The sequence below is a fragment of the Poecilia reticulata genome, chromosome 21, assembly GCF_904066995.2.
Source record: "Poecilia reticulata chromosome 21, P_reticulata-male-v2, whole genome shotgun sequence".
NCBI lineage: Eukaryota > Metazoa > Chordata > Actinopteri > Cyprinodontiformes > Poeciliidae > Poecilia > Poecilia reticulata.
In genome coordinates, this window is record NC_088850.1 from 10,776,256 (window position 1) to 10,794,514 (window position 18,259).

Here is an 18,259-nt window from a genome sequence, read left to right on the forward strand (position 1 = left end):
GTCCTTGAAATTTGTAGTTTTTTTGTTTATAAATAGTGGATGCCACTTCCAGTTTCTTGTTCTTTTCTGTTTAGATTTGTTGTAATTCTTGTAATCCGAGCCGCTGCCAAAAGCTCAGCGAATAAGTCAGAGAGGTTACCAGTGGTTCTTTTTTCTCTCCAATTCTTCCTCTCTCCCATCTCTTTGTCATTGTTAACCTTCTTCCTCTCCCATCCCCTTGACTTTCACTTACTTCTCCTGATCCCTGTTCTTTATCCATTTTGCCCTCCCCCTCACCTCCTCGCCACCTCTCTTCACTCTCATCTTTTCTCTTCTGCAGTGGACCTGCTGGATCTCAGTGTTGCCCAGAACACCTTTGAGCAACACAAACTCACCAACAACAGCCACCTGCTCTCCGTCCCAGATGTCATCAACTGCCTGACGTCCATCTACGACGGCCTGGAGCAGGAGCACAAAGACCTGGTCAATGTGCCTCTCTGCGTTGACATGTGCCTCAACTGGCTGCTCAACGTTTATGACACGTACGCATGAAATCTGCTGATTTGTCTTGTAAAAGTATTTATACACCTTAAAATTGAATTTGTTACCCTTGCAACTACAAACTACAATAATTTTATCAAGATTTTATTTAATAAACTAGTGCAGTTAAAAAGTGGGAGGAGATGAATACATGCTTTGGAAACTTTTTTTTAAATTTTTTTACATAGAACAATCTCAAAAGTGTATATTTATTTCAGGCCCCTTTACTTAAATACGCTCAAATAAAATCAAGTATGAATTTAATTGCTTAATTTGCAGGGAAAATGCAACTAATTTGGGAAGAATTAAAAGTTTGTTAGAGGATCTTGAGGAACAAACAACATCATGAAGAAGGAAGAACTCAATAGAGAGAATTTTAAAGCAGGATTTTGTAATAAAGTGATATTTCAAGCTTTTCGCATCTCGATAGCTATTATCTGGAAACGGATAGACTGCATTGACAGGTTGACAGCTTAACTATTTCTTGAGCACTCGAAAAATCTGCCCTTTTGTAGAATATTGACTAAAGGAAAAACAGCCTTAAAACAAAGATGTAAAAACTACATTTGGAGTTTGCTACAAGCCATGTGGTTAATGCTTTGACAAAATGTTTTGTCTTAGAACGAAAGTTTCTGGTTGTAAGCTTTTATTGGTGGTCTGAGGTTGCTTAGTGTGACAGAAACTGTCAGCCAATTCAACACTCGACCAGAGACAACCTGCAGAAAATCAAAATCAAAACTGGTGTCAAAAATTCTCTATGAAATCCTTGCAGTGTGTGACTCCTGTTGCAGCAGACATCAGATTTTTCTCATCTTTTCCCAGCCACGAATGCCAGTACCGCTGTCTGATTTCTGTTCATCTCTTCTTGTGTCGTAATTCATCTTCCGGCTCTAGTAATAAACAAATCGATGCTAGTAACCTGCTTTTTATTTATTTGTATTATTTTTTTATGTGACCTGTCACAGCATTTCAGGCATAAGGTGTAAAAAAAAGCTGGCTGCCTGTATGTGACAGGATATCTGGAGATGGTATCATCAGTGTTGCATCTGGCACAGAGTATGAAATATAAACTTGTTTACATGACCTTCAACTTGCTGTCGACTTATTGATAGGACTGATATTTCTGTCACAGTTATGCTGAAGTAATCAGTCTTGCGGTCAAGCTTCCTCTATTATTCTGAGCTTGTGTGATTCAAACAACTCCTAAGTAAAACATGACTAATAGATAAAAACTTCATCTCTAAATGGTCTTACAGATGGAAGGGACATCCTAAGACTTGCAGCTGTAAATGCAATGAAAGGACACCAAACTCTTATTAAACCTTTTACAGGTTTCTATCCACTTTGCAATTGTAAAAAATCCTGAAATATATTTAATGTTGAGGTTACAACATGACAAAATGTGGAAAAAGTTCTGGGATTACGGATACTTTCTCAAGTAGATGTTTGTATTCAGGGAACACACTTAGATTTTGCACGATGCTGAATGTTGCGGTATTGTCAATATGCCATACAAACAACCGAGAGCATCGGTTTGGCAGCCGAACGAGCTGTTGCACAAATCTATTGAGAGCTGACATTCACATTCAAATTGGCATGAACAAATCATCACTGTATGAACAGGTGTGTCTACATGCTGTAAGCCAGCATCGTTCCCGGCGTAAACGCCGTTTGGGGGCAAACAGAAAACGGAATTAGAATCAAATATGCACACAAACAAGCACCTAACGATTTCCTGCTACTTCTAATCCATCGGTTGAACATTGTTGAAACGGAGAAGCTTGCCCTAAAAATAAAACCAACAAAGCTCTCATGGTCTTGTGTTGAATCCTCTGTCTGTAGCGGCCGCAGTGGGAAGATCCGCGTTCTCTCCATGAAGATCGGCTTGCTGTCTCTCTCCAAGGGGCACTTGGAGGAGAAGTACAAATGTGAGTGAAAACGAGTGGGTGACGCGTATTTACAGGAATACACATGCTCCAAAACACACACTGCTGTCCCTGCTCCCCTACGCAAATCAGTCTGCGCCCACGCCGCTTCTTCGCTACAGCTGTAATCCTAGTAGTATTAATCAAACACAGAGACGAGGGGGTGGGGGGGAGCGTCGGAGAATGGTTTGTCTAATTGGATGAGAGACCTCCTGCGTTCCCCATGTTCTTGATTTAATTCTGCTTTCTGATTTCTTTTTGAGGATTAGACGGCGTGAGCATTGGCTTGCTGCACTGGGAGAGGACTTGTCAGTCTGGCTTCCTGCTCTTTGTCTCTGCTGCCATATCTCCCTCCGTCTGTCTCTGTTTCTGTTTCCCTGTCACAGCCTGCTCCATTGTTCATCTGTCTTACAGTTCCCCTTTCTTTATTGTCCCATCTTTCTTACCCTTGCTTCTCTCTTGTTCTTCTTTTTCCTCTTTCTTTCTCTTGCCATGGCATGAACTCCATCCCTGAGCCTATTCGTTCCACTGGCAGTTCCTATTAGCTTGAGGAGGGTATAAAGCACGGTTGATTGCGTCCTTCCTCCCTTACTTTGGAGTTTCATTTACTGTCAATCCCATGCATTTACTCGCACAGCCTTGCACGGATCCCTAACCAGGTGTTCTGCCGTTTGACGCTCTTGGCGGTGGTTCTGAATGTCATATCTAATTGCGCATCAGAAAGTCTTCCATTATAGCCGTGGGCGTTGATTGGTCAGTTGTCTTAAGAGCTAATAAAAATAAAGGGGACAAGTAGGTCACAAATGCACATAATTGCAAGTGTGGAAATGTGCACACATGCTTGGTGGAAGCTGGCATCAGATCCGAGCCGCACGTGGAGATCAAAGGCAGCTGCAAATGGAGCAGAAAGAGCTGTAACACTGTCCTCCTTTTCTCCGGATAACCCCTGTTTGCTCATTTTGTGTAATAAACTCTGTGGTGTTTCATAACATTATCAGAAACAGAAATGTCAACATGTGACAAGTGTCAGCAGGTAGCCATCCTCATCCAGTGAAGCTCTGTCAGTCTCCATGGAAGCAGGAGATTTGGAAGCAGGGAAGGAGAGATTAGTGGGGGGAACAGCTTGGTACCGAAAAACCGAGTTGGAGAGATTAAAACTGATTCTGTTCCTCTGGTGCTTTCTGTGTCCTCCCCACCAACTCCTACCTGCATGCACACACTTTACAACACGCTTTCCTCCCACTTGCATCTATACCATCGCTCTTTCTCCCTTCGTATCTATTTATACCTGCGTATTCCTTCTCAATATCACCCACGTTCTGTGACTTTCCCCTCACTCCCTCATCCTAATTTTATTTTATTTATTTTTTGTTCTTGCTCCGCTGTGCTCTTCCACAGATCTCTTCAGCCAGGTAGCGTCAGCGGGTGACACGTGTGACCAGAGGCAGCTCGGTCTGCTGCTCCACGAAGCCATCCAGATCCCCAGGCAGCTGGGGGAGGTGGCCGCGTTTGGGGGGTCCAACATCGAACCGAGCGTCCGCAGCTGCTTCCAGCATGTAAGATAACACGCAGATGGAAACATGCATGGCTTCCAAATGGATAAAGTGACTTTCAAAAGTGCTCTCTCCTTTGAACTTGATTTTTTTTTTTTTGTGTGTGTGTTTTTTGACATAAAGCAGCACATAATTGTGAATACAAATCCAACTTTGTCCAAAACAATAAACAAAGACATGAAAATATATTTTTTCATTCAGTTGCACCAGATTGCTGATCTTTTTTAACAACCTTGTTTTCATTACCAAGCCGTTTGCGCCAACATCAAAAATAGATGCTGTATTGACACAAACTATTTTGCTGACTGTCCTTTTGAGTTTTACAATAGCCATCCAGCTCAGGTTTAATTTTAGACTTCACTGTTGTTTAACGATGTTGCTCTTCCTCAGGGATTCACTGTTTGATTGTGTTTACTGTTTCTTCCCTGGCTGATGCTCTGACATAAAAAAAAAAAGAGAGACAGACATTAAATCAGCCTCATAAATGTTTCTGATTCCCTGCACTGCCACTCCAAAAAATATCAGAGTGAGGCAGATTTCAGCTTGCAAAGAAAATCCTCTCCCACATCTTCTTGTTGATGTTGCTTTCAAACACGTGGACATAGATGGGGGTGAACACGCTTCAGTACACAAACATGCACATGTACACAAACAAATTGCTCCCAGGTTTGGTCATGAATCTCTGTGTCAGCTGTAGTTCAGCTCCTCATTAATCATTCAAACGTCCAACAATGTTTTGGCAGGCAAAACCAGAAAATAACACACACTACCTCCCAGTAAACCACCTGCATAAACACAGTGCTGGCTTTTGTGCTCCAGTTTGTCTGGTCAGACTGACTCTGCAGAACCCCCAAGTCCATTTGCTTTAATAGCTCTGTGCTGAAGGAGTCATGGCATAAATTTAGCCTCCTTCTCCGTCCTTTTGTCGCGCTACTTCAGTTTTCCCATCTATCCTTCTGTCCAGTCATCCTTTCAGCCAGGCAGTAATTAATCTGTAAGTGCCATAATTCTGCAGTTAGATGCCAGGGAGGGAAGACGGAAAGCAAAGATGAGACTAATGTATGTGATGGGAGAGACGGTTGGATTGTGCTGGCAAAGGTCAGAGAAAGGGTGACGAGTTTAATGACGATCTGAGATGTCAGCGAGCTGAAGAATATATCTGAGGTAATCTTCTCTCTTAATCCGAGGGCGAAAGTCTCCTTCACGTAACCAGAACCGATGACACCACAATATTCATCCACAGGTTGCACATGTTTTCTTCCAGGCAATTTCTAACAATCTTCATCCTAGAATATTTTATGAGGTTTTTTTTTTTTTCTTAAATGTATGTCATTAAATGTCAAATTGTCTTGTTTGTTTCTGCAATAACTAATAGAAAATTTTATTTCACACAAGTTATTTTTAGTAGCAGCATTAACAATAAAGGATAGAGAAATAGAAAGAGGGGTGTATATAGTTTGTTATGAAGCATTTTTTTTAATCGACTATCTCCATTCACTGTGGGAACATTTATTTAGTATATTAATCTTAGGACTGCTTTAACTTTGTGTAATAGCATGGATGTATTTGTAGAGGTATACGCTAATAAAGCCGAGATGCTGTGTAGGCTGTCGCACAATATGAGCTTTTTAGATGGATCAAGCGAACAGGAACATCCTGTTGCTTTTCGATAAGTCACTCCTCTTATTACCGATGTATTCTGCCCTTTGCTTCCTTAGCTGCCCTTTATGTGAGTCAGGGATGATGGAAAGGTTGTCTTTCATTTGTGTAGAGGTAATGGCAACCATGTCGAAGCTGCTAGATTGTCTAATGGGCTCATTATTGCATCCTGTTAAAAATATTTTTGCTGACACTGCTGTGACAGTGAGTGTTTGCCAGTAGGCAAAAGACATGGTTTCAATTTCAGCTTAAAGCGATTGTGAACAGACAATAGAAAAAGAAATCCTGCTTCTTTAAACAGGCCAAGGTTGGTAATGCATTTAAGAGCAGGTGCTTGGGGATTTTTAATGATCAGGGCATCATTACTAAAAATGCAGCTACAGGATCAGCATGGGGATGTTAACATCAATCAATGTTTAGTGTAAGAACAATTAGAAGCTCATAAAAGTTATTCAGTCTTGTTCAAGACTCAAAGCCATAGCAGGGACTGTGGTTTTTCATTGTAATATATATGGTCATCTTAAATTTGTCTGCATGTTTATTAGGAGTTTAGTACAGGGTTGCAGCATTTACTGGATGTACTTGATTGTATCTCATGCTGCAAAGTGCCCTTACAGTTTATCACCTCGCTTTGCTGAAATTTTATAGAAACCATAAACCTCATATGGTTGATAAACTTTTGCTTTATGGGTTTCCAGCTCCTTATTCCTTACCACATGTCGCTTTTTATGAACAGGTAAACAACAAGGTGGAGCTGGAGCCTCGGCAGTTTGTGGACTGGATGCGGCTGGAGCCTCAGTCTATGGTCTGGCTTCCCGTCCTGCACAGGGTCGCTGCCGCAGAGACGGCCAAACATCAGGCCAAGTGTAACATCTGCAAAGAGTGTCCTATTGTGGGCTTCAGGTACACACACTCACATTCTCGTGTTCATTTGTGCAAAATTGTAAAGCAAAAACAGTGTGATTAAGTCTGCAGCTTGTAACGAGGTCTCGTACACATCATATGACATTCTTGTAGGTTGTTCACTCTTGAGCAAAAAGGGCAGATCTGCTCCGGAGGGCAGACATTTATCTAAATGTCAGCAGCTGATATACTACTGAGTAAATACCACCAGTAGGTTTGTAATGAAGCAAAAAAAAAAAATGCCTAAAAAAAAAATAAATAAAAACTGCGTCCACCAACAAACAAAACAAGTCTGCTTCCTCAAAGTTTACAAAGAGCCTTTAAAACTCGTAACAAGCTTCCGCCTATTTCCACAGCTGCAAATGTTTCGGCTCGCCTTGATAAATTACTCTCACCCTGGTAAGAGTAATTTATCTCTTACCAGGGATAAATTACTGGTAAATAAAGATCAACCATTTTGGTGAGCTGATGGAAGAAATCCAGGTTTGCTCTATCCAGCCAAGAGGGAAGGAGTCTCGTCATGCCTGAAGTCACGCAGAGTGGCAGAATTGTCCTCTGGAGATCCATTGCTTCGCAAGCAGAAAGAGAAACACATCCAGACATTTGATGAAGCACACATCTTCCAAGTTCTGTCATTGATCGATGAGCGCAAGCATTGGTGGGAAGGAAGGGTAGATAGCAAAAATGAAAAAGGAAGGAAAATGCATAGCAGGCGTTTTGTGTGGTCTGAAGACGTCACACCAAGAAACGGGGAAAAAATGTGGCTCGTTTTGAAGGTTGCAACTTTTTTTAACGAGATTAAATTAAATGTGTCATTATGAGTGTTTTAACTCATTCAGATGGGATGAACTATTTTCTGTAATTGGATTTAGGAAGAGTGAAGAAAAAATGTTTTCAGTAATTTAGCTCAGACGCCAAAGATCCAAAAACTCTAAATGAGTTTATATTGAATGTTTCTATTTCCTTTGCAGGTCAAAAAGTTTTATTGCACACCTACAATTCTGTTTTATCAGGTTGCTTCAAGGGAATGATTACTTATTAAAGAATACTTCAAAACGATTTAGTCAATTGCAGAGACTCTAACTTAACCTTGGCCATTAGTGCGTCATCCATCATGTCTGTATTTGATAAATGCATTTAATATCTTTTTTATCACTTATATTTGCATTTTTTTTCTAATATTACCTAATATGGTAAATTTATGCCAAAAAACTTAAAAGAATACTTTAAGACTATAAAATAATTAAAATATATATCTTCTAGAGATAGACTACATTGTTTAAAAATGAAATTGCTGTTGTTTTTGATTGCTTAAACCAAATTTCAAAATAAATTACACTTTGTCAATTAAAAATAGTTTACAAATTCCCACATTCGCCGAAAAAACAATTGAATATTAAGCAACAAGCTAATATAAGCACAACCTTTGAGAATAAGTTCTGATAAGTGTACAAATAAATAATAATAATAATAATAATAATAATAATAATAAACCAATAAATAAGAAATGTGAGGATAAAAGTTTGATAGAAATCAGTCATTAGCTAGGTTGTTAATTATTTAAATTTTCATACTTACATTCATTATCATTATAACATTTTCATCCCCTTTGATGTACTGTAGACAGCATCTATAGGCAGAATGTCAAAGTCAAAAATTAATCTTTTTTTTTTCTTGTTCAGAAAGAAAGATCTCTTCAGGTACTTTCATACAAAAAGTGCCCTATTGATTCTGTTGAAATGATGCTTCGTATCAAGGACACATGAATACTGGCTTTCACTTTCCACTTTCTCTATGCTACTGTTCGATCATCAGAAGCTCTGTACGGTATACTGATGGCTGAAAGTCAAGCGAAATAAAAAGCATTTGGCCTCCAGTGAGTCACTGTTATCACCAGTAATGGCATTAGTTTGGTTTTGATTGCTTCAGATGGTAGCTTAAACTACTCATAATCTGTGGTGACGCTTTCTTCATTTCATTAACTGGACCTTGGAGTGAAACAGGTGCCATGGCAGTCCTGTAAGAATGAATCTACTGCTACCTCAAACTTGTGTTAAAGTAAAGCAACGTGTCCTTTTCCGAAGTACTTTTCAAATGTTTGCGGGTTTCCTCTTAAAAGAGCAGTGAACGCTGACTTCATAATTAGCCAGAATTGTTGGGTATCTAAACTAATTAATTCAGGGCCACCTCATCACCTCCTGAATGAAGGTGACTTGACGCCCTCTCCTCATAGTAATATGCTTCTTGTCAGGATGTAATGGTGTATTTGACTTGGTGCAGTTGTGTGCACTGTTGCATCCTTTGATGTATAGCTGTCTTTTGTAGCTCATCAGTCAGCTAACCTTGGGGAAAGCTGGAGAGGGGAGAAAGATAAAAGACTTAAGCTATTATGTCTGAATGGCTCCTGTCTCAATTTAGCTGTTAAATGGCAGACTTGCTACAGCTGCTGCTGACGACAGCAACCCCAAAGCTGTTGTCAGATCGTTGCTTGTGTGCAAATCCAGCAGTCTGTCATTCTGTCTGCATGTAGTTTTTGTGCGTCTACGAACATGTGGTTGACGGCGTGACAACGGGGATCGACAGCTCTCCAGATGACGAGTCATGTTGTGGGGCAAGAGTATCTGCTCACTTGTGCGCTCGCAGAACAACAGACCCAGAGGATGTTGAAGTGACATTTTATGACAGTACGTCCTAACCCAACTTTCCTCACTTTTTTCCTCCCCCCCCCCCCACTTCTCTCCGTTTCTACGTAGGTATCGCAGTTTGAAGCACTTCAACTACGACGTGTGTCAGAGCTGCTTCTTTTCTGGGCGTACTGCCAAGGGCCACAAGCTCAACTACCCCATGGTTGAATACTGCACGCCGGTGAGGAAGCAACACACACGCAGCCTGACTCGCATGTCTGCACGCTTTCCTCGCTAGCTTATGTCGTATCTCCTTCCCACACACTCCAATTAACCATTAAATGAATCCAGTCAAATTCACACTTTTTAGTGTCTGATAACCTTCTCGCCCATCTTAATGTCAAATTAGACACAGCCTTTCAACCAGTGAATATTAATCCTCCTATTACATGAAGAGACTCCTGAACTATCACCGCATTTTTAGCCATATCCAATGGTAATTCTTGTAATATCATTCAACACTTTGCTGTTGCCTCATTTCCTCTTCATGATTTAAGTTTCTTCTCTGACTAGTTTAAGTTTTTATTAAGCATCCACTCCTCTCAAAGCTTCCTGCTTTGGCTGAAACAATGTTCAGTCCAGTGGGGCGTCTGTGAAAATGTTTTTAGAACTTGGCTGGAAGTGTTTTCCTCCAACCACAAAACAGCCTCAGCCATAGTGGAAAAACACAAAAGCTGTTGGCTCACAGTCAGCGTTCCTGTTCATCCCAAAGGTGTTGGAAGTGTTTTGTGCAGACGGGGAAACCAATTTCTTGTTATACTTTTCGCTTCTGCATTGGGACATTGTCTTGTAGAAAAGAAAGGTGTCCTTTTCTCAACAAAGCCCAATTAGCCTGTTTCTCCTCTCGCGCTAATTTTAGATTCTTTATTTCCAACATCACTCTGTGGTTCGTCCTGAAACAAATAATCTTGAATTATTTTTAAACAGACCAATAAAATAAAGTGTTTGATTTGGATATCCATACCTATAGAAATTTGTTTAGCTCATTTTTTAAAATCAAAATTCTAATATATTTGCCCCCTTACAGATTTATTCAGTTTTCTCAGGCTTCCCTTAAACTTAGTAACAACTTGTGCCACCATTTGAGGTACTGACTTATTAAATGTTTGGAATGACTGGGAATGAGCCTTTATGTCATTGTGTGCAAATTTTGTCCAATTATTCTTTGCAGATTTGTTTTATCTCAATCACATTTGAGAGTTGAATGAATATTTGACTGAATCTCAAACAGATGTGAGTTTGGACGTTTTGACTGCGCCACACCAAAACCTTCATTTCGTGATTTAATTTTTTTCTTTCTTTATTCTTGAGCCTTTTGGATGTGCTATTTTGAACTTTCCTTCTGTGTTTAAACTTGGAAAGTGTGTGTTAAAACTCTTACTAGTTTTTTCTAGTTTTTTTTTCATACTTATTTGCTGCCACATAAGCAGATTATAGTCACTTCCTGTTAGTAATACAACCTGACGTATAGCTTCAGCATGTCCCTACAGCAAACATTCAGAGTAGAGAAATATTGTTTAATATTCAAGAATCTGCTTTTCAGCAGATCATTGAATTTTATTTATTTATCTACTTACTTACTAGCACAAATAAAATGAAAAGAAAACCTCATCTATTGGTTTACTTTCCCCTCCAGATGTTTATTTATTTTTTTTATTTTTCTTACTTCAATGCACCAAAGTGAGTAAGGTCTGTGTGAGAAATTAGAAATAAAGCATTATTCTCATTTTCAAATTATACATTACTTTTACAGGCCACTGCTTTTCAAAATCGCCCAGATTATTTCAGTAACTGAAGTTACTGAAGACCAGCTACACTGTTTGAAGCAGAGCAAGGACAGATCTCAAACTGACTCTGAGAGCGTGGCGCTGAACAACCGGCGCAGCTGTAAAAGATTGACTTTGTTTGGCAGAACCTTGCTGATAAGAATGAAATGATGGCACATTGTGCCAACTGTGCAGCAGAGATCTAGTCCGTTTGGGAGGGAAAGCGATATGTGGGGCAGCATGCTGGACAATGCCTGAGAAAAAAAAAACGATCAAGAAAGATCACAGACTAGTGGGGTATCTGAACTTAAAAGCAACAATGCTGATTTTTGTTCTATATGCTTGCAAGCAAGCAGCCACAACTTTACACCTTCTGAAACAGCTTTGACTGCAGGAGGTTGGCTGAAGGCTTTTCAGCATAAACAGCTTTCAAAGTTAATCATAAAGCAATGAATGGAACCAAATGTAGGCAGATGGTGAAAAGCAGCTGGTTTGTGCTCTCTAGATTTTAGTAAGCAAGTTTTGTTTATGTATTTTTGCAAAGTGCGCAGAAAGAGTGAAACATATTTAAAAAGGCAAAGAGAAAACATAATGATATGTGCGATTGGAAACTAATAGGATCTTATATAAAGACCTGTTTTCACAAAACTGTTTTGCAGCTGAAATAACTTCCGAACACACACAGATCGATGCCCGGTTGGTCATAGGAACAAAAGCAGAGAAACCTTGAAAGGTGTTTGCTTTCGATTAGAAGCTGTGAAAGTTGAACATGAAGCTCGCTCATCAAGCTTGACCCAGATTTATTGATTCTTCAGGTGATGGAGGCTGGAGAAAAACACGTTAGACTGAAATATGTCATTTCTACGAGAGCGAGCAAAAACAGAATCAGCTCACTTCTTCATTTTAAATGTCACAGTGGACCACAACTTTATTAAACAGTTGTGATATTTTTACTGTATTTTACCCTAAAAATGTCAATATAATATATAATCACATTTGTTCATGTCAAGCTTCTCAAGTTTTCATTGAGTCATACACTGTGTCTGACAAACTTAGACTGTTAAGTTGACGTTAGTTGGATCCTGTGCAGCTGCTGTATGCCATGTCTCCCCATGTTTGTCTTATTGTTTATTTTATAGCTGTTATATTGCCTTTCATTAGTTTATAAATGTTGTGCTGGAGAAAATGTCCTACTTTTAATTTGTTTTGTCTCTCACTTTAAGCTTTTACCTTTCCTGAGGGGCTGTGTTGTTGTAGTTCAAATTCTACAGCTAATATGTCTGCTGTCATTTTGGAGGATTTATATTTGTTGAAGTGTTACAAACACATTCCCATGGGGAACATATTAGGGATTATAACACCCACTATATTGCTGTGACTTGTTGATTTATTTCCGCTGGGCTCTCTTTGCAGCTCTTGTGCTGCGTTTTTCATTTACAGTTCTTTTCAGAACTATTCAAAGTCTTTGAATTTCTCCATTTTTTGTGACATTGAAAACCACAAACCTCAGTGTAATATATAAGGATTTTTGTGACAGACAAAGTATTAGGTAATGTTTAAATGGGAGAGAATGATGATGCATGGGTTTAAATCATCACCTTGGCATAATTCTTTTTGGCCTTGTATGACGGGAGCATCTTCTTACACACCTCTTATGTGACTTATGGCAAACTGGTAATGGAAATATTTATGGTTTTCTTCTTGCTATTCTGTCTTAATGTCCAGATTTGTGACATGTATCCATGCTAGTTTCTCCAACCTGAGTTGCAGAGTTCCTATGAGCTGCTTCTGTCCTCACAAAACCTCTGTATTTGAATTGCAACCAAGCAAACAAATGGACTTTATTTACCACTTGGTTACACTGATTTAAGTTGGGGGTATCAGAGCAAAAGAGGTTGAACACACAAGACTGCAATCCTTTTCAGATTTTTTTGATAAAAAAAAAAGAAAAACATTTATCTTTTTCCTTCTACTTCACAATTACATGGATAAAATTCAAGAGAAATGCGTTGAAGTTTGTGGTTGTTATGTGACAAATTGTGAAAATGTCCAAGGCGTGTGAAGACTTTAGCTGGGCAGTGTATAAGTTGATAGGAATATGGCCTTATTAGGCTTCCAATATCTAAGATGGCATGTCGGCAAAGTCACAGGAGAGATTTAATGAAGCTCTGGCTTTTTTTCGTGCAGCTGCTCTGTACGTGCTGGTGATTTGTTCAAGCTACCATCTTAAGTTGTGTGGATTAGCCTGTAAGCCATGTGAGCTTTAACAAGCCTGTTATACATATCCGTCATCTGTTGAAGCTGTTTTTTTTTTGGCCTGGATGTGTGTGAATGTCTGTGTGTTTGTATAAATCCCTTGGAAAGGGATTTTACTCTCCCTCTGGTCAGACTGTTGTGCTAATTTGTTGTTTGCTTGCGTGGCTGAAATTGCTTCTGCAGGAGAAACACCTTTGCTTGTTGCCTAATTAACGGACTAATTTACTTCCACAGAAATGCTGATCTTGATTACATGTTCACGAGAGACTGTGGAAATGCTTCATCCATACAAGAAACGCTCTGTATTGTTTATTCCTTGTTACAGACAACATCAGGCGAGGACATGAGAGATTTCACCAAAGTGCTGAAGAACAAATTTCGATCGAAAAAGTACTTTGCCAAGCATCCGCGGCTGGGTTACCTGCCAGTCCAGACAGTCTTGGAGGGAGACAACATGGAGACGTAAGTGATGTTTCAGTTTAGCTTGGCTGGGTATAAATTGCTAAAGATGAAGTGAATATAGAGATGAGGTTCCTCTTGTTACCCAACTGCTGATAATTACATAAAGACATTCACTCTATAAAATGTTTGTGATGTGCTGATAATATCAAAACATTGCAAATTCAGTGTTGGACGAGATGGAATAACATGCACTCCATGTTAAAGAGGCAAAACCCTCCAGAAATAGCAGGTCCAAAGCACTAAAAAAACAGTGTTGTGTTGTGGATATATGGTTCTGAAGTAGATAATATTTCTGCTACATCCACCACAATATTGGTTGTTTTATTTCTTTTCTGCCAGGTTTTGTAAATCCTTCTGGAAAACTGTTTAACTTGAGCCATATTAGACAAATGCCCAGACTGCACATCTCATTTTATCCATCTTTGCTACCGAACTCGGATAATTTGTCTCTTTCGTCGGTCAGTGTCATTGTGGGAAATGCCATTATGTGTTTCCTCCTCCTGTTTATTTCTCGCTGTACCTTTGTTAGTTTTGCAACACGTTGTTGCAGCTGCATCTCGGCTCCCAGGATGACTCACATGTAGATGTACAAAAGCGGCCTCATAACTTAAAGTTGCCCACAGTTACCACTTAGATGGATTGCACTTGCCGTCCTTATTCGTCGTCCTCCTCCACCTCCCACCTTACTGGGTTCACTTCCTAACCCTCAGCGCTGAGAAATGACTCCTGGAGAGCTTTCTCCTTGATAAATGTCCTTAAAGGGGAAAACATATTTTTGAAAGGGATCTTTTTTTTAAAAAGCAGCTGAAGGTAGTGGAGAGTGGAGTTATTGATCATTTTACAGTTTCTTTCACTACATTTGGTCTCAAGTGAACACTGCACTATCAAGACTGTGAACACAGTAATCTTATATTTAGACTGTCTGAAAAGGAAATAACCTCACTGTATGTAATCCTACTTTTGAAATTGTGGTCCTTTACTGTTATTGCTGTAAGCTAAACTAGATTGTTTCAATAAAAACAGGCTTGGTAGTTTCGGTTACTCTAAACTCTAAATTTGTCTATATTCTTTGCATTGTGACAAGAGTTACAATAATTTTCAAATGTTTGTGTTGATGTAGAGTCAGAAGAGAAAACAAGATTAGGTTTTGAATAATTACCCTCCCTAAAACTCCTAGCCTCTCTCTTCTTTATTTTCTCTGTTTTTTTATTCCACCCACTCTTTTTTTCTTCCCGAGAGAGAGCAAAACACCACCTACTCTCACCTCTGTTTTTTTGCTTCCTGTCACACCAGATGGGATTTTGGATTTGTCACAGCTATATTTGATAATTTGAAAGAACCAAGCTGTTTTTTTTTTTTAAACGTTTTTACTATTCACCCTTTGTGACATGATTCAGACTTTTGCAAAGGCGTTGATGGGTTTGGAGATTAATTTATAAGATGCTGGTTGAAAGTATTAATGTTCTCAAGAGTTGCACTACTGCTGCACAGAAAGTAGTTATTTCATTACATATTTAATTTTAAAATCGGTTTGATAATTTCTACAACATAACTTGAGTTAAACAGTACATTTTATTATTAATTTTGCTTGAAAATACATAAACATTTAAACCCTATGAGAACCTTTAGCAGATTATTAATCTGTCTCGCAACAGACGCTCTTTTTGATATTCAGGTAAGTGGATATTTTGTTGTTCATCTTCCCAGGTTATCCGACTTTAATTTCATTTCCTTTTTGTCACTTCCAGAATTTGTTGCTTTCAATAAGTTAGCACTAGCAAACATGGCTCAGCAAAAATAATAAGTAGGGATATTACATTTAAATTCTCTCATTATATTTGCTGTTATTTGCTTGCATTGCTTTTAGTTCCCTCTTAAGAGGAATTCATTTAAAGATGCATCTGTCAGGAAGCAACTGGTTCATATATTTGCTGGATTTTCGTTCCAGCCCTTTAGCTGTCTTTCTGAATCCGACAGGTTGAGGTGTCAGCATGCACATATGTTTTTTTTTTTTTACCGCTGACAAAAAATGAGGGAGAGGAAACGCAGGGAAAAAAAAACAACCTGTGCTAACAGTGACAAAATGACTACCACAGCATGATGGACCAAATTGATTTTTAGAAGCTGTTCAGGGCATTCACCTTGAAGGAAAAAAGAAAACCCTGAGATAAAACAGGAAAGCACATGCTGTGCAGATATGACAAATACATAAGGTGATGAAAAGAGACATGGGCTCTTTTAGCAGTTTTTTACTTGTTTCCCAGTCAGCATTTCTATGGTTTTTCAAAAGTAGCTGGAGGAAAATGACAACCAAAGAGCTTCCTAAGTGCTTCCAAGGTGTTGGAGTTATTATCCACACACTCTTCTTTAAAATGTTGACTTAAAGTTTCTTACTAAACAAAGCCTTTTTGATCTAGAATAAAAATCTTGGTGTCCCTCTTTCTGATTATATTCATTCATCTGTTTGACTGTAAGCCTGTTCTGTCCAGATGGTTGGCAGATTCAAAAACTCCTGCCTTCATTGTGAACCTTTTCTTCCATGTAAAAGTGAATAAAGATGCCACATAAAGCACTTCAGGCAACTTCAAGTGAAAGCAAATTGTTCCTGTCAAAGTGCTCATACTTTCAAAAGGCCAACTTGATGTCCTCGTCTTAAAAGGCAACATGAGCACACAGCTTCTGTTCTTTCAGAGCAGAAGCTGCCTTCTTCCAATCTCAATCTTTTCCTCGCTCCCATTTCTCTGCTTTCTACTCTGATATCTTCTGCTATCCTGAATTCAACTTGCAAATAAACAAATCGCTGCTCATTTTCACTGAGCACTGCTTTTTCTCCTGTAGTGGGAAAAGCACTAAAAATAAAATAAAATAAACCACCAGTTGGCTTCCTCTGGGAGAGCAAAACATGTTTATTGAAAAAAAATTTTAAACCTGAGTTTATATCTCTGTATTAAAGTAGAAGAAGTTAAGAGACTGGAAAGGTGAATGTCTGAAGGCAGGTTTTTTTTTTTCTGTTTTTACACAAACATTCTTGCCTTTGAAGAAATGTGAAGAACATCTTGATCTTACGCCAAGTCAACAACGTGATGTATAAACTATTGCAACACGACTTTTTTTACGTTATTTTCTCAAATGCTTTATTAAATGCAGTTGTTTATTGACTTATATTTTTGATGATTATTGCAATGTTTGTTGGAACACACCTTAATGCAGTCTGGAGAAATATGTAATTTCGTTTTGTGATTTTTTTTTTTTTTTTACTTTTTTAAGTATAAAATTGAGTTTTGAAACAAGTTGAGTTTCCACACATTACATTTTATTTCATGATCTTAAAGCTAATAATCTAAATTTCTAGACAAATGTAGGGCTTTTTACATCGGCAAATTCTTAGATGATGTTCTTATTCTTGTTCGATCCATTGATCATTTAGATTTTTGAGTAATAGACACTCGTTCTCAGATGAAAAAGAGCCGTCTTACACCCTGTGGCCTCTCGATTCTCACCCGAGTTTTTGAAATGGAGATTTTGTTGTTATCCTGGATTTTTGCACATTTGCAATAATGTGCAAAAAAACTCAAATGTTTTTTATTGACATCTTTTCTCATATGATAGTTTGAAGTGTTTTTTGCGGTGTGTACATATATTCTTGATTGCATAACATCTCTTCCCCATATGCTGAGCCCAGCTGCTCAGCAACTGGATGCACGCATATTGAGAGGTGTTGTTTTTTTCCCCCCTCCTCCTTCTCTTCTTCCTCAATCTGCTGTGTTTTCTTTCTCAGACACACTGAGTGATTTTGACCCTAAAACTGTTTTGTGGTGCCTTTACTCCCTCTCCCTCATTCCCTCGGTTTCTCTTACAGTCCCGTCACTCTCATCAGCATGTGTCCGGAGCAGTATGAGTGAGTATGAGCCACCAGTAACTACACCCCGTCTCCAGACTGGAATGCCTTTAAAACAACACCTCCCTTTGCTCCTTTCACTCCTCACTCAGCACCTCATCTCCCACCACCTCCGAAATCCTCACATCACCTAAGTTTTGACTGCATGTTGCTTGACCGCCTGCTTTTCTGCCTGATCCGCTGGTTGAACATCCGACCGAAAACAGGGGGACGAAAAAAAAAAAAAACTTTGGCCGTTTTCTCACCTTCCTCTTCTCGTTAAAGCAACCACCTAGAATACAGTGTCTCATCCCCGCCAGCCTGTCAGAAAGCATCCAAACGCTCCGTAGATCATCCCGCTCTCATATTTCTCTCTCTGTAGGATCATCTGATTTGTTTCTAGGTGAAGCTGTGTGGGGCCATTAGGTTGTGAGTGCGTGAACGAGTGTGTGTGCATGTGCTCGTGATTTTCTGTTTTAACGAGGCCGTGTGAGCGCGCCGAATCTCATCCATCTCCATTACTCCATTCATTTTCCAGGCTGTCCCAGACACCTCAGCTCTCTCACGACGACACCCACTCCAGGATAGAACAGTATGCCAGCAGGTACGCTCTGCAATCTCCTGTCAAACATCTCATCAATTCCAGTGGCACAGG

At 39.2% G+C, this 18,259-nt stretch overlaps 1 protein-coding gene across 14 annotated transcripts in view; it reads left to right on the forward strand.

The window, feature by feature from the left end:
* The window catches only part of utrn (utrophin), a 184,098-nt gene that overhangs the window by 143,965 nt on the left and 21,874 nt on the right, over positions 1-18,259 (forward strand). For 10 of the 14 annotated variants that reach the window (XM_008397714.3, XM_081602376.1, XM_008397715.3 and 7 more), the window contains 8 exons: positions 320-521; positions 2,362-2,447; positions 3,843-4,000; positions 6,393-6,559; positions 9,313-9,424; positions 13,591-13,727; positions 17,587-17,625; positions 18,143-18,208. In XM_008397714.3, coding sequence (XP_008395936.2) covers positions 320-521; positions 2,362-2,447; positions 3,843-4,000; positions 6,393-6,559; positions 9,313-9,424; positions 13,591-13,727; positions 17,587-17,625; positions 18,143-18,208 — 967 coding nt within the window. Of the gene's footprint in view, positions 1-319; positions 522-2,361; positions 2,448-3,842; positions 4,001-6,392; positions 6,560-9,312; positions 9,425-13,590; positions 13,728-17,586; positions 17,626-17,717; positions 18,209-18,259 lie in introns of those variants that run through there. The other 4 variants (XM_008397710.3, XM_008397709.3, XM_081602374.1 and 1 more) reach the window with 3 other exon arrangements.